Here is a 16775-nt window from a genome sequence, read left to right as displayed (position 1 = left end):
GGCGCGTTGCAAGCCACGAATCGCTCAGAGAAAGCAAATTAATCGCTCATTCTGATGTCTGCAACAGTTCGAAGCGCTTGCCCACTCTTCCAAAATGGCGGCGCAACTAGCGCTTGGTTGCCTTGACGTAATGAAGAACGTAATAGAAGAGGCTCGATGACGAGCTGATGGAATTTATGACTACTTTGAAGATGTAGAGCAGGCTGAGGAGGATGGGGTCTTCGCTGCCTTTGCTGATTTCCTCGTTGATCCACTCAAGAATTTCTTGTTCCGCTGTCAAAGTAAGCCGCCATTTTGGTTTGAGAACGAAGCGACCTCAGCCAGCGATTGTTTCGCTTGCAAGCGGCTGAAAGTTAGCGCACTGTTGTGAGGCGAATCGCTGTACATCGCTTGCAAGCGATTGGCGCTTTGCAACGTACCCCAGAAATCAGTACAAACAGAGCTAAACTGTGAAATCAGTAGCCACACTAAATCAAAGAAACATCAATACATTATATTGAAACACACAGTTTTAGGTTCGCAATCAAACAAGGCAATACAATGGGTCAAATGAGGGGCAGCAGCAGTAGGGCTTGTAATTAATGTTCAAACATTCACGAATGTTCAGTATAATGTCTTTCAAACATGACTGTCCAACTTCTTGAATCAGATTAGTATTGGATGCTGGTGGAGATTCGGATATTACAGAAAATGTTGTTTTGAAGTAAATGAGGCAGACCTCATGTCGAAAAAGGCCTCAACTCACACTCTTGTGGATCTTATATATGGAACCGCAATCCTCCTTGAAACTGTCCCACGTCTCGAAGGATCAAGCATGTTATGTTTGCAAACAAACAGGGATGGTAACTCTTAATTCCATTCACTTGCTGCCGCCGACATTGTACTGGTGCTTCAATCATTTACTGCCACTGAAAATCACTGCCAGTAAACCTGCGACCATCTCTGCTGCAACATACCAGAGTGTTGGAACAGATATGACTGTAGCTGTGCTGGACACTATTTCTGTACTGGTAGCTTGTTTTGATGGAGGTGAAGAATTTTGTGTTGTGCTGGCTGTTGTAGGAATTGTTGATGTAGTTGTGGTAGTTGGCGTTGTAGTTGGTGTAGTTGTAGTTGATTGCGTAGTAGGAGAAGTCTTCGGTGTAGTTGTGACAGTTGTTGGTGTAGCTGTGGCAGTCGTTGGTGTAGTTGTAGTCGTAGTTGGTGTAGTTGTTGTAGTTGTAGAAGTTGTTGATATAGTTGTGGTAGTTGTTGGTGAACTAGTGGAAGTTGTTGTAGGTCTAGTAGTTCTTGGCGCTGTTGTGTTAGTTGTTGATTTAGTGTTAGTTGTTGTGATAGTAATTGGTGTAGTTGTGGTAGTTGGTGCAGTTGTAGTAGATGCTGGTATAGTTGTTGTAGTTGTTGGTGTAGTAGTTGAGGTTGTTGGGGGCGTAGCTGTTGGTGCAGTTGTGTAAGTTGTTGGTGTAATTGTGGTAGATGATAGTGTAGTAGTGGCAGTTGGTGTAATTTTGGTAGTTGGTAAAGTGGTTGTCATTGGTGCAGTTGTGGTAGTTGTTGGTGTAATTGTGGTGGTTGTTGGTACAGTTGTAGTTGTTGTAGTCGTAGTTGTGGAAGATTGTGACGAAAAATTGCGACAAGTGTCACAACACCTCCCAATGTAGTCGGGACCGGAAGTGATACAGTTGCTATAGGCACATGGGCCAGTCAACGTGTTGTCGCCATAGGGACAGTCTGCAACGTAATCAAGAAGCATTTAAACGTTCAAATATTTGCTAATTGCTATATTGATGACAATAGTGTCGAGCATGTTCGTCTTTCAATTATCATAACCATCGTGTTACCTTTCACTAGACCATGGTTAATGTGGAAGTAAATCACAAGGTAATGCAGATGGAACATGTTTAACCCTTTGGTGAATCCGATGATTAATGGCAGCACATGGTGGTAAGAGGCATAGATTCCATTCGCGGATAGATTCACAGTAAATTTATGCAATTCCGCATAACTATTCTTTTCAACTATAAGACATATTTCATCATTTAGACCAATTATCACACGTAATGTCATCACATAAATTATAGATACCAGACACTGCGATGACGGACGACTAAGTGCTGCAGACAACAATTATGGAGCTTTGGAATCCAGTACAAAAGAGGAATTGACATGCCTTCAGGTTTTAGAGGTGTTAGGACATGCTATACAGTCTAATAAATTGCAATATTGACACTCGTTCTTCAGGAGATAAGGAAAGCCATGCACTTATCTCTCTTTCTATCTTACTCTTATCATCAAATATTCTACATTATATGAACTGGATTCCTTATTAACTGCACCCCCCTCCCCCCCATATATCATATGGCATATATCAGACACTTTTGTGTTGAAGCTTGGATTTACAGTTAAAAAAATCTGTTAAGTGACGAAATCAACCGAAACAAAATCAGAATACGGAAGAAATACACACTTTGGGTTAATGTATGCAAAGTATTGAACCATAACATATATAACCACCAAGTAAATCCAATTTGAAACAAAATAAAACTGTTAATAGATATGTTGTAATATTGTGACTGATTACACGTGGTCCTTTCTGAATAGTTCTTGCAGAAATATCTAGCATTAATGTTTCTACGATGCAGTTATTAGTATATACATTACTTTTAACTAATGAGCCATAATGCTCCGTAGGTTACACATGGCTCCTCAATTCTTTCAAACATTAGATCATAATCCAAAACCAAAACCAGACCTCACCAAAACCCCTATTGTCTGTACTTACCACCTCCTGACGAGTAGGCTGAGCAAGTCTCACAACAGCCATAGGTATTGTTTTCATTGTAACAAAGACGTTTCCGTTCCTGAGTAATAACAGTGTCACAGTCAGAGAAACGATCCCCATATGTGCAATAGGCTGGAAAACATACAATTCAATAATATGAATATTGACGAAATACACACTTTGTGTTAAAGGCATGAAACTTTGCATGTCAAACTGTTAATAAACCAGTTGTAATATTGTGATTGATAATATCTGATCCATTCTGAATAGTTCATAAGATTAGCAGAATTGTGTTAGGATTCATGTTAATATTGACAATGGTTAGCATTGTGTAATTACACCTGCCATTAACACAATAGATATGTTGTAATATTGTGACTGATTACACTTGGTCCTTTCTGAATAGTTCCTAATATAAGTAGACATGATTTAAGTTTCCTGTAGAGGAAACATACAGGGGAGGTACATATAGAATAGCGTCAAAATGCTAACTTATGATTATACTGACAATGGCCATCAGTGTGCAGAAATATCTAGCATTTATGTTTCTACGAAGCAGTTATGAATAGATATATTACTATGAACTAATGATCCATAGTGCTCTGTAGGTAACCCATAACTTCCTCAATGCCTTCAAACATTAGATCATAATACAACTGTAAACATGAATATACAAAAAAATTAACAAACGTTTCTACCCACAGGTGGCTACTGGGCGCGAAAGGCAACACCTATGTGATTTGAGGTGAAATTGGGTTTAACGTCCCTTCCAAGATTATTGCACTTATATAGCGACGTGCATGTGTGGGAGAGGCCGCTTGCACTATTTCGGACTGACACCAGTTTATAGTGCTAGCACAATGAGATTCCATGACGCAGTTTAACACGAATATCCTACGCAGACACAGTATACTGACCCCGAGCTGACCAGTCCTTGTTTTAGCCCCTTAATGCCGAGCGCCAGGCAGGGTAACAACAAGTACCATCTTTTAACGTCTTTTTGGTATAACGCGGCCGGGGATCGAACCCCGGACCTTCCGCTCTTCGGGCGGATGCTGTACCACTAGACCACGGAGGCGGTCTGCAACACCTATGTGAAACACCCTTGCGACTATAATATATATACCCGTCAATAACCTAAATGTTGCAGATTAGAATTTGAGCAAATCCCTTAATTTCGATGATCAGGAGTATGTTATGTACAAAGCCAATATATACTTGGTGCTCAAATAATAAAAAGAAACTTACGGCCTGTCCAATAACTTTTAATAATGATAACTGCCAGAAACTCGAAAATAAGATTTAGACTTATATAATCCTTATAAACTACAATTTGAATGATTGACTAAATCATCCAAAACCCAAACCAGACCTCACCAAAACCCCTATTTTCTGTACTTACCACCACCTGACGAGTAGGCTGAGCAAGTCTCACAACAGCCATAGGCATTGTTTTCAATGTAACAAAGACGTTTCTGTTCCTGAGTAATAACAGTGTCACAGTCAGAGAAACGATCCCCATATGTGCAATTTACTGGAAAACAAACAATTCAATAACATGAACATTGCAGAAATACGCACAACTGTTAATAGTTTAGCATTGTGTATTAACACTTGCCATTAACACAATTATCGTATATCCAAAATAACGAATTGTAACACCAATTTTATGAATAACATATTACTGCTTTAATAATTAGAGAAGTAGATGGTACATATTGATACGCTGGATTGATACATTGGATAGATATACTAGACTGATACATTGGAGTGAGTGAGTATGGTTTTACGCCGCTTTTAGCAATATTCCAGCAATATCACGGCAGGGTACACCAGAAATGGGCCGGGAATCGAACCCGGGTCCTCGGCGTGACGAGCGAACGCTTTAACCACTAGGCTATCCGGCCGCCTCTGACACATTGGACTGAAGAATTAGATTTATACATTGTTTTGACACATCGCATTGATACATTCGGTTGATAGATGATATTGATACGCTGGATTGATATTTTGTATTGATACATGAGATTGATAATGTGTACTGGTTTATTGGGATGATCTGATACACTGGACTGACATATTGTATTGATACATTGCATTGATACATTTGACTGATACACTCGACATATATAGTGGACACATTTATTTGAGTGAAACACTGGACTGATACATTGGATTGATATACTGGTCTGATACATTGGATTGGTACATTGAAGTGGTACATTGGATTGAAACAATTGACTTATACATTGGATTGATAAATTGGTATGATGCAATCAATTAATACATCGGACTGATATAGGTTACTTCTACATTGAATTGATTCATTAGACCTATACACTGGTTAATAAAAGATTAGGTTAATACATCGAACTGATACATTGGACTGATACATTGAATTGATACATCGAACTGATACATTGGACTGGTGCATTGAATTGATACATTGGACTGATACATTGAATTGATACATTGGAATGATGCATTGAACTGATACATTGAACTGATACAGTGGACTGATGAATTTGGTCACAGATCCGGTGTTAAATCAAGTATTTTGATTGTATGTTAAGGGGAAATATTCCAGTTTGGAATTGGTGACAGACATCTTATCATTTAAAAAGTATTTTATTCCATAGAATAACTTACTGCCACTCATTAACGTTAACAAATTAACATTTTAATAATTTCAACCTCACATTTCAGTGTGCAAACTTTCGACTTACCAGTGTCTGTATTTATAAGATTCTCCGAAACTCAAACCGTCTAAATGTCTCTATCATTACTTACCTACTGCCAACTTGTAAACTGGACATGTTTCACAACAACCCCTGGCATTTCCTTCATTGTAGCATAGATATTTCGTGTCCTGAGTTACTGTGTCACAGTCTGTAAATCGATCTCCATATGGACAGTTTTCTAGAGCAAACGAAATATACAAATACACATAAGAAATATGAGGCAAATAAATACAAAGGTATCTTAATCTTGAAGATGACCCGTTGGTTAACACATCAGTCAATATGCCCATGTTCAACAGACACTGATGGAAACATTCCAAATGACACAAACCGTAGGGGAGGTGCGTAAACCACGTGCTGAGTACCACAGAGGAGTGAATGTTGTACTGGATTATCACGTGGTACTTGTATCCTCAATTCTGGAAGAGGATTTTGTTAACTATCATAAACACAAAAGTAAGTACAGTCTTGAACATTACTGCTTTATGCTTTTCTTGAATATGTTTGCTGGATGTGTTTGGCTATTACATTATTGTATGGTTTTATCATGTGAGAATCGCAAACATCAAGTAATAATATGGAAATGGGGGTGATTTGTATTTGAGACAGTTCGTGTTTTGTTTGATTCTTGTTTCTAAACACTAAACTATTGAACAATAGTTTATCATTGTTAATAATTCTAAGATCCTGCATTTTGGCTTCAATCACACTAACTAAAATCTTCAGATTTTCAACAGACGTCCTCTTCACTGTCAATCACACAATTAGTTGTCGCCAAGTAGTCTCGTAACTACCCAAGCCAAGGCGTCTTAATGGCGGGAACACCATTTTCATCTACTACTAGAGGTAGACGAATTCGAGACGTGGGAGGGAGTAATGCGTATGTAAAAGAGGTAGTATTTTTAGAATTTTTAACAATGATAAACTATTGTTCTTTAATTCTAGCGAGGCTTCTCCCTCTATTACATATCTGCCATAAATCCTGCATTTTGGCTTCAATCACACTAACTAAAATTTTCAGATTTTCAACAGACGTCCTCTTCACTGTCAATCAAACAATAAGTTGTCGCCAAGTAGTCTCGTAACTACCCAAGCCATCACGTCATAATGGCGGCAACACCACTTTCATCTACTACTAGAGGTAGACGAATTCGAGACGTGAGAGGGCGTAATTCGTATGTGAAAGAGGCAGTATTGTTAGAATTATCAACAATGATAAACTATTGTTCAATATTTTTTTACGAAGCTTCTACACCTGTTACATATCTGCCAGAATATACCAGAGGGACCCCTGTGAAATTCACAGCAAACCTCTTCTGGAAATCATTATGTACTGATTCTAATCCTACTTGAGATAATTTCCTCTGAAATTCCCTTTGAGGACTTGAAAATCAGATACTGTGTCAAGAATCAGTCACATATGTGATATTTACATTAGATTTACCACATATTTGCTGATGTTGATCGTAAATAAACCTAGATTTGTGACTTTTAATACCGACGATTACGTCACTTCCGGTATGTCACTTCCCCCTTTTGGTAATGGCGTCTTTCTAGGCCTATTTCTACCCCAAAGGCGTCATTTAGCAACTTTTTTTCCGGTGTTGACGTCACTTTCGCTTATTCTCTCACTTCCGGTCTAATGGTGATAGTTGATATTTAAGGTGCTTCTAATCCTCCCTACACCTGATATGCAGAATAATAATCAAGGGTGTGGGAGGATGAAGGTCTCCCCGATCTTGCAACAGCTTCTGAGGCAAGTTCAGAGTATACGGATGTCTGCATCTTCTGCATGAAAACTTCCAGGCTAGATGTAGACTGGGCAGATTTTCGTGAAATATGCTGGACTTGTAATAGCAGATCTCGACGAAGTGGTAACTGTATAGGTTCCTCCATTTGTAGCTTAAGGAGACCGGGGAACCACGCCCTGCTGGGCCATATTGAAGCTATCAGTATTATTACACCATCCGTCTCCTCCACCTCATGGATGACTTTGTCAAGGAGAGACCATGATGGGAATGCGTAGGCGAAAAGATTGGTCCAATCCATCGAAAGAGCGTCGATCTGGTGAGCTCTTTGGACGTGAACTGGGCTGACATAGACCGGAAGTTGGTTGTTCTGGCAGGTGGCGAATAGATCTATATGTGATATGCCCCATAGCTTTATTATCCAGGTGAAGATCTGGGGATGTAATGTCCATTCTGTTGCCACTATTCTCACCCGAAAGACTGTTCAGTTTCCCAGGTATATGTCTCGATCCTTCAATTGAAGGAGTCTGCCAAGGCAAACAATCGTGTAGTCTTCATCATCAGGGTGATTGTTCTGGTTCCTCCCTGCTTCTGAATATTGGCCACTACTGTGGTGTTGTCCGTGGCTATGAGAACAGATGATAGATGAATATGTATCCACCATTCCAGGATGGCGTTATATATGGCCTTGATTTCCCTGCAGTTGATATGAAGGTTTTTCTCCTCTGTGTTCCACGATCCCTGTACGATGAGATCGTCCATATGGGCTCCCCATCCCGAATCTGACGCGTCTGTGAATAGATGGTGCTCTTGCGTCGGATATATCAGAGGGATGCCACTCATCACATGTTCTCTGTGATTCCACCAATGGAGGTCTCATAGTAATCTAGGAGTTAACTGAGTCAGGCACTCTTGGCCGTGAGATCGTATATAGTTGACACATATCTGTAGAGGAAGTAGCATCAGCCTTCCTCTGAAGATCATAACCTGTAGAGACGTAAAGTTGCCTTGAAGAGACATCCACCACCTCGGCGACTTGCTGGGTTGACTTGAAAGTGATTGAATCATCTCTATAGTCTTATCGAATCGATCCTTCGATGGGCATAGATATCCCATGTCTAGCTGGAATCTTACTCTGATGTATATAATGTCTTGAACCGGAGTAGTTTCTGACTTGGATGGATTGACTAGAAGGTCATAAGTTGGACCATGAATATCAAGTTCTGATGTAGCTGATCTTTTCCTTGGTCTGCTGCTAGGAAGTGGCCCAGATAGCTTTGAATTCGAACTAGCTGGAGGTGAGCGAACTTGATGACTGGTGCTGTAATCCTGGTGAATAGCCAAAGCTCTATTGCTATCCCGAATGGTAGGACTTGGAATTCGTAGCGTCGACCATTGAAGCGTAGATAGTTACTCGAGGATGGGTTTCTCGGGACGTGAAGATATGCATCTGTTAGTCTAGGCTGATAAGCCAGTCCCCTTTCTTCAACCTAGACCATAATTTCCGTATGGACTCCATCTGGAATTTTGGTGGAGGTACCAGATCTCTTGATGAGGGTTTGTAAATTTATAATCATCCTCATCTCGCTTGTATTTTTTTCCAGAAGACCAGAGAGTAAAAACCCTTGGCTCCGACCAGGGGAAATCTTCGGCCCACGGCGTGTGTGTTCAGGATCGGGTGTTCCCTGAAGTGTAGCTTGTATCCGTGATCCACGACGTGTGGAATCCAGTGGGCGGGCATAACTCGCTTCCAATTTTTGGCGTATGACAGTAGACGCCTTCCCACTGGGCCCGGATTCGGCATTATGTTGAAAGACGATAGGCGTAAATCACAGTCCATAGACATAACTAGGATAATGGATATAATGGATAATCGTCGCACTCTGCGTATATACCGTAGGTTTCGTCACCCTCCGGTCACCATGATTCCGGTATAATCTGTCTCTGTGTGGCTTGTGGTCCATGGGTAGCGGAAGCCATGCGGTGGTTGCACTTTCGGCCGGCTGGCCAGTCGGCTGCCTGGATAATCCTGTGTGTGCCGTGCGGCTGGCTTGGGAACCGTTGGCTGATGAAGGTCATACGGTAAGCCGTAGTCGGTCGGCTGGGTAGCTGTGGGTGGCTGGCCCATGGAGTCCGTGCAACTGTTCAGCATCTGGCTGGTGTGGCTGGCTGGCTTGGTTGCCGTGGACGGCCTGTACATGGATACCGTGCCGTTCCCGTACGGTATTCTCCCTTGGTTGGGTAACGCCTGCAGGCTGACTGTACGGCCCAGTTTACTGGTCTATTGTAGATGGGCCTACGGCCGTGGAAGAAGATCGGATAGTCTATGCCAGAGCTTTCTCTTTGATCTTTCCTATCTCTGTATCCATTGCTGAGAGCTTCGTCTCCATCTCCTGCTGTTGAACAGTTGGTTGATCAGACTCATGGTGGGTGCAGGAGATGGTGGGTGGACTGGAGAGGGAGGCACTGGAGTGGAAACTGATTTTCCTGTTACGATGTTTTCCACTTTCTTCTTGGCAGCCTCGCGCCTGCTGCATTGTTCACATCTCTTCTCCTAAGTGCAGGTCATACCTCTGCACTTCGTGCAGTTTTCATGAGAACCTCCCCTGACCATGAATCGGACACACTTCTTGCACCCAGGGGTAGAGGGAGACAACATGACGACCTCACAAAATCCCCAAACACAGGCTTTGATGTCTGTTATTATAGAAAACTTATGAGCGTTATGGCTTGGGTAATTACAAGACTACTCTACGACAACTAATTGTGTGATTGACAGTGAGAAGGACGTCTGTTGAAAATCTGAACATTTTAGTAAGTGTGATTGAAGCCAAAATACAGGATTTATGATTTATATATGTACCCGGGGTAGATGTTTTGTTAGAATTGTTTCTAGTACAGAAAAGCAGCAAAAACCCTTTGCTCACAGCCCATTTTCCCCGGAAAACCAGCATGTAAAATAGAACTGATATTGCCGTTGGTTAATTCTTTTTCAAAAACAAATAATTTGCTGCATCACAAATATCAGCTCAGTCACCCCCACCCCCAACCCACCACCACCACATCACTCCACCCACGATCCCATAGACATCAACATTACAAAGTATTCCTTTTGGAACATGATATTTTCTCTGTACATATCGAATACATGAAACATGTAGATGTAAAGCACATTAGATTTATACTTTAGAAATATTGCCAAATAAAATTAAACACATTCTGTACAATATGCTTGAAATGACTTAACGAGAGACTACCATCATTAAGAAATAAGTACCGTCATTTCTCTTGTAGACAGGACAGGTCTCACAGCAGGCCGTCAAATAACCAGGATTGTAGCACAAACGTGGTGTTGCACTTATCAGCTCAGCACATGTTCTATTGCCCGGGTAAACGATTGGCTGGTTCCCAAAGAGACAGTCAGCTGAAATTGTTGGCAGGTTTCCGAAAGTGATCATTGCATTCAAGGAAAAGATGTCGTCCGAGATATTATGGCGCTCTCTAACGAGGTATTGCATACACACCCAGAAAAAAGTCAAGTACCACTTACTATTTCTTAAATTTGTATCCTGTATTAATGTTCTGACGACATTTTTTTTTAAGGGATGCAACTTTGCCAAATGTGTCGTAGCACATCAGACCACCAATCGATACAAAAAAAGTGTACATAATATCATTTAAAGAAGCAAAGGAGCATCTGAAATGGTAGTCATGGTCATATTGTCATGAAACGGTCACAAAACAAATTAATGATCATAAATATTCGATATTCTGTATTTCACTTCGAGTATGTCACACGGTGAACAAAAAAATTTTTTGTCGTCAGAACATTAATACAGGATACAAATTAAGGAAAAGGGGGATGAAATGGCAGCAACTTATACCATAACTCAGACGAAAGATCCAGAGGCATTCTTGTATAGACAGGAAGTGGTGGCGGGGAGACTGGGGGCAAAATGCTTTTAACTTGTTGTTATTGCATTGAGTTTGCTTCGCTAGAGTAATAGCAGGCTATGTGATACCCTACCTGTTAACTACTCTCAGTATCACCAGACAGTGTGACACTCCTACTGGTAATACTTTGATTTGTATGTGCGTACACTGCTTGTGTACTATGTTTTTGCAGCGGTGCTTAAGGAGGCCCTATCGATGTGAATGTTGATATCGTCGTAGGTCTGTGCTTCCTTTGCTTTGCTTGGGTTGCCCAGGTACCTTCGGGTAGGCACCCACTATAGGTTTTGGGTCCCTAGGCTCCCAGCTACTGTCCAATTTGAAATAAACTGTCCCCATTTATTTCCACCAAACTGTTGTTTTTGTTTACTTTCTGATGGTTAGCATAATAACCCTGCAATCTAAACGTAAAATAATTCAGTGTGAAATCAACAAAAAGTAAAGAAATGGTATAAATTAACTAGGTGTCTTATAAATGGAAATTATTGCAAAGTATTGCAATGGCAGTTTACAATAGTGTGGCAGTACAAAATTCAATGGCAGTTCAATTACAATGGAAGCATGAGGTGAGGTAAGGTGAAATGGGGTTTAACGTCGCGTCCAAGATTATTGCACTTATATAGCGACGTAATGGAAGCATAATAGTAACAATAATATTCACCTAGCAATAACAATGGTCAAGCTTCCAAAATGAGTCCTAGGCTGGATATCCAGGGTAAAAAAGTCATCCTTACACAACCGCTGGTCGTGATGTAATGTGAAATGCGTAAGGCACCAGCTTGCCGCTTTGTATATAGTCTAAATATGTTCTAGAAGGTTCTATACAGTGCTGGACTAGTCTAGCTGTTCCAGAAGATTATATATTACACTTGACTCCAAAGGGCATCCAAATAGAGTAACTTCCACACCACTGATATCGCTAGAAAGTACTGCATTCCTAACAACTACTTGTTGTCAAAACACTATGTTATCAACTTCCACTGAATCTCCAAAGAAACAATGAAATACAATTACAACAGATTCAACACTTAATGACACTGCCCCATAACACTCCCCCCTTTCAGGGAAAGAAGGTTTGAACACAGCGATAACTTTCTTCGCTAAATAAAGTGCAAAAACATTGGACATGATAATTATGATATTTTACAAAAATGCAAAATCATGTTTGCAGTCAAAACTGATCACATTCTGTCAACTGCACCAGCAATAATGTTGTCTTTGCCTTTAAAATCCTTAATGTCTAATGAAGACCCTGCAAAGACACGCTCCAGTGCATCAGGTGATTTACTATCAGTCTGAAATCTTTTTCAAAATCCTTCTCAGTTTCAAGACAGTAAGTTCTTGTCATATTTTTAAGAGTCTCTCAGAAGCTTCGTGAAATTCAGGATTATATGATCTAGACTTAACCTGGATTTGCCTAACTGATGCTGGAAAATACATGACATGAAATTAAAGCCATGATTTGACTGAATAATCCTGGACAAACAAACCTCAGTGAAGGCCTTTACCAAAGCCTTTAACAATAACCTAAGCCATAATTCTCCGTAAAGGAATAGCCTCTGGAAACCTTGTGAAGCACACATGATAGTAAGCATGTAATTATTCTCCTCTGACCTAGGTTTAGGCAACGAATCAACACAATCAATAATGACAATTCTGAAAGGTTCTTCAAAGGCCGGTATGAGTTTCAAAGGTGCAGTTGGGAATTTCGGATTAGGTTTGCCAACTTTTTTACATAAATGGCATGTTCAACCACACCATGCCCCAAATTAGGTCAAAACAAATGGGATAGAATTTTGTTCACATCCAAATGACCTGTCAAACAAGTTTCATGTGTCTAACACAAAACATGTTTTTTATATGAATTTGGAAGAACAATTTGATGAAAAGGTTTCCATTTATTATTAGCAGGAACATCTGGCGGATTTCATTTCCTCATCAAAACTCATTTCTTGAATGATTGAATGATAGCTAGCTGACACAAACCAATTACAAACCAAAGGTAACTCCTCTCACTACTGGTCTACAAAAAGCTAACTCCTCTTTATCCAAACCTCGGAAGGTTGTGATCTGATATTCACAAAAGCATTACGGGAAGAAGCCAGCTTTTTATCTTCGGAATTAATATACCCTGACTTACGACAATATCTACATGTAGGCTCAGGCGAAAATCTAAAAGTATTTTTAAAACGAACTGGAGTAGATTTATCAATAACTATACACAGTGACCCGGGCATGTTCTTGGACCATACGGAATCAACCTGGTGCAAGTTCGAGGCCACAAGAGTAACGCCGCATCAGCAATCTTTCATCTATTCGCGGCGAGGAAATGTATAATCTGACCATATGTGAAGTCACAAGTCTAAAAGCGCGTGACTGTATGTCATTAATATTTGGCAAATGTAAATAATTCACAGAAACATTAACTTCCCTTTACGCCCATCACATATGGACATTAACAATATTTACAATAGATGAAGTTATGTTCGTTGTAAATACGTCACATGTACTTGACGCTGAATGACATCTGTAGTTGAGAGGTATGAGGAGTACTTTACTTTTGCCCTGGTGTATGATGGTGGAGTCAGCCTACTGATAAGATTTAATGTAGTCAACCGATGCCAATATTAATCACACTTTGCAAAATCCAACTTATAATAAACGCAGTTTGCTGTTGATAAAACATTCACATCAACAGGAACACTTATGAGAAATGTAATACAATGAAGTCATGAAATAACATGTAAATTCTGTAAAAGGATGACTAATACTTATAAACTGTCAATGTTGATTATCCGCCGAAGAAGATTCCATTGGGCGTAAAGGACAACATAGCTGTGGAAATTATAATAATGGACCACTAAAAATATGTAATAATCCCTGGAATTCGCGAAAGGGGTGAGCATGACCTGCTCGATCGGTAGCACCCGTCATTCACACAATTTTCATAAAAATAGTAAGTATTTATTGCCTGACGCCGAAAAACAGTTCTCTTGCCATGCGACGGCTACCTATGAAGATCCGGGGTAGAATAGGTCCTCAGCAACCCATGCTTGTTGTAAAAAGCGACTTTGCTTGTCATAAGAGGCAACTAATGGGATCGGGTGGTCAGGCCCGCTGACTCGATGTCCATGCTATTAATCACTGGATTGTCTGGTCCAGACTCGATTATTTACAGACCGCCATCATACAGCTGAAATATTGCTGAGTGCGGCATTAAACAACAAACCAACCAACCAGCCATGCGACGGTGGCATGTAAACAAACGAGACACGTCATCATGACATTGTATTCAACAAGGACAAAGTGTAGGTAGCTGATAACCATGATGTCTGCTGGTATGTAGAAGCTAACATGTCAATTTCATGCACGTACATACAAATATGATTAAAAATTAAAGTTTGCTCAAACCCAATGTGAAGTGTAATAAGGTATAGTACGAAGAAGCTTACGTACGAGTTCTTTGACGTAATAATAGTTCAAGGCAAAACTATACTTTATTACATTCAAGTTGTTACGGTTCTCGTCAAGAGGAGTTATACAAGATAAGCTATTCTTTGTATCATATTTTTTAAGGTAACATTATAATCTCTTTCTAGCTGGTACAAATCCCCTGCTCGATGAACAAAGGCATATTCCTAACAAGGCCATTTTCATTAAGTCACACCACATGTAACATGTCTTTCAGTGTTGGGCAGGACCGAACTCCTAGAAACTCCGATGACAAACTTGTCGAACACAGCCACCCATCCACCGGTCGATATTCTTATGTATTGTTTAAAAAGTTCATTAAGCACATACATGATTTCGCAGGATCCAGTTTTCTAAAATGTTAGATGCGCCTAAAGTATTATACAATTGATACATCGTTCAAACAAGAGTAAACCGCAACTCACTCAGTCACTCTTTTGTTTGTTAATGTAACACACCTTATCACACTGGTTTTGTCTAATCCAGTCTCGATTATTTACAGGCAACCGTCATATTGCCATCAGTGGTGTTAACAAATCCATATTTATACGTGTTGATACCCTGGCTGGCACTCGGCATTAAGGAGATAAAACATGGACTGGTTGGCTCGGAGTTTGACTTAGTTATCCATGTTAAACTGTGGCATGGTATTTCCGTAGGCTAGCACTGGAACAAACCACCACATGCATACGCGTGCATGTGCGTTGCTATACTCTCTGAGTGTAACAATCTTGAAATCGACATTAAACCCATTCTACCTCATAACACTGACATAATAAATGAATCAGATAAAACCAACATACCTGACCATGAGATTCTATGAGAGCTTGTTATCAAGCAAGTGTTTCATCTGACTAAATGCTTGATAACCTTGTTAGACTCTACACCAAAACGTCGCTCCTAATTGTAATAAAGAAGTCGTTCATCCATATATCTATCCTTACTTACTGACCATGAGAGATTGTATGAATGATATTTGGGGTGTGTATTGAAACCGCGAAATACCAAATGGATGCAATGGACATATCTGACAGTGAAAGACCATATGAATGACATCTGGGATAACTTACAAGTGACGGGTGCCACAAAATTGGACAGGATACGACTTTAAACACATGTTTCTGGTAAAGTCTGAAATTTTACAATGCAATTTGCCTTCAGTTGAAATTTCTTATGTTTTATGGTACGTTTCGTGTGGCGTTTATTTGCCATCAAATGGAGATATTTCACAAAAAATATTTAAATGGACATCAGTAAACCCTTTACATATTAGCAAGCTTCAACGGAAAAAAACCTATATCCCAATATATTGGCATGCCATACGTTACTAAATATATGTTTGTACTCACTGTCTTGGCACAATCCAAACTGGCTTAACGTTAGCAGAATAAGAATCTTCATTATCTCAAAATCCTATTTCGGGTCACACTGCATTTCAACATTCAACCAGGATGTATACTTGAAATCGGTTAGCAAATTTCCTCCACTGAGCGACAGCTTAGGGTTTACTTTGGACTCTTCTCATGATCAGTCATCCTTGCTGTGATTGAAATGTACACCAAGGGAGTGTCTTTAGATATTGCCCTTGCGTTTGTTTGTTTGATAGCGTCACAATATAATTATGTCACGTGCTCGTGTCAACCAATACTGGCTTCTACAGGTATATGCACAGAGGGTCACGGTTGAAAAATTCATATTCTGGTTTAGATTGAAATGAATACAAAGAGAGCATATTTGTTAACATTTTTGGGTGGGCGGTGGTGCATGTAGGTCACACAAAAAGTAACCGTCATCCTGTAACTCGTAACGAAGCTAGCTGATACATGCTTCTAATGTCGTAATATGAAAAGACTTTTCACGCATGTCTCCTGGTTTGATTGTGTAAATAGAAGCGACAAAACCCATTTTTTCATTTTTAAAGCCATGTAACATGTGAAGGGAACAACTGATTATTTCATCAGTAAAATCTTTGGACAGTTTGCTATCCCTTTTTTTTTAGTAATAGTAACAACTTCTTGAAAACTGTAAAGGCGACATTTCGGTATAGATCCTTATACTGTTGGCGGGGCGTTTGGGAAGCCT

The 16775-nt window shown here is 40.0% G+C and overlaps 1 protein-coding gene across 2 annotated transcripts; it reads right to left on the bottom strand.

The window, feature by feature from the left end:
- Positions 1–421: 421 nt before the first annotated feature.
- On the bottom strand, positions 422–16240 carry LOC139459860 (salivary glue protein Sgs-3-like). 2 transcript variants are annotated; one of them, XM_071241569.1, is made up of 6 exons: positions 16043–16240; positions 10549–10695; positions 5573–5701; positions 4185–4316; positions 2783–2914; positions 422–1731 (listed from the first exon to the last, which is right to left on the bottom strand). In XM_071241569.1, the coding sequence occupies exons 1-6, from the start codon at positions 16092–16094 to the stop codon at positions 896–898; spliced, it is 1428 nt and encodes a 475-aa protein (XP_071097670.1). In that variant the 5' UTR covers positions 16095–16240; the 3' UTR covers positions 422–895. The 2 variants fall into 2 exon arrangements, with proteins under 2 accessions (XP_071097670.1, XP_071097671.1); XM_071241570.1 differs by lacking the exon at positions 10549–10695.
- Positions 16241–16775: the final 535 nt, after the last annotated feature.

This window comes from Haliotis cracherodii, unplaced genomic scaffold, assembly GCF_022045235.1.
Source record: "Haliotis cracherodii isolate W230 unplaced genomic scaffold, xgHalCrac1.p SCAF_13, whole genome shotgun sequence".
Lineage (NCBI taxonomy): Eukaryota > Metazoa > Mollusca > Gastropoda > Lepetellida > Haliotidae > Haliotis > Haliotis cracherodii.
Note: the sequence above shows the minus strand (reverse complement) of the source record. Positions and strands in the feature narration are given on the sequence as shown.

What these genes read in the sequence shown, in the direction of transcription:
- LOC139459860 (XM_071241569.1), bottom strand. Translation starts at nt 16,094, where the DNA reads ATGAAGATTCTTATTCTGCTAACGTTAAGCCAGTTTGGATTGTGCCAA. An exon ending in GTTTGGATTGTGCCAAGACA is followed by an intron (nt 10,696 to 16,042) that starts GTGAGTACAAAC and finishes CAACAATTTCAG; the next exon opens with CTGACTGTCTCTTTGGGAAC. An exon ending in AGCCTACTCGTCAGGAGGTG is followed by an intron (nt 1,732 to 2,782) that starts GTAAGTACAGAC and finishes ATTACGTTGCAG; the next exon opens with ACTGTCCCTATGGCGACAAC.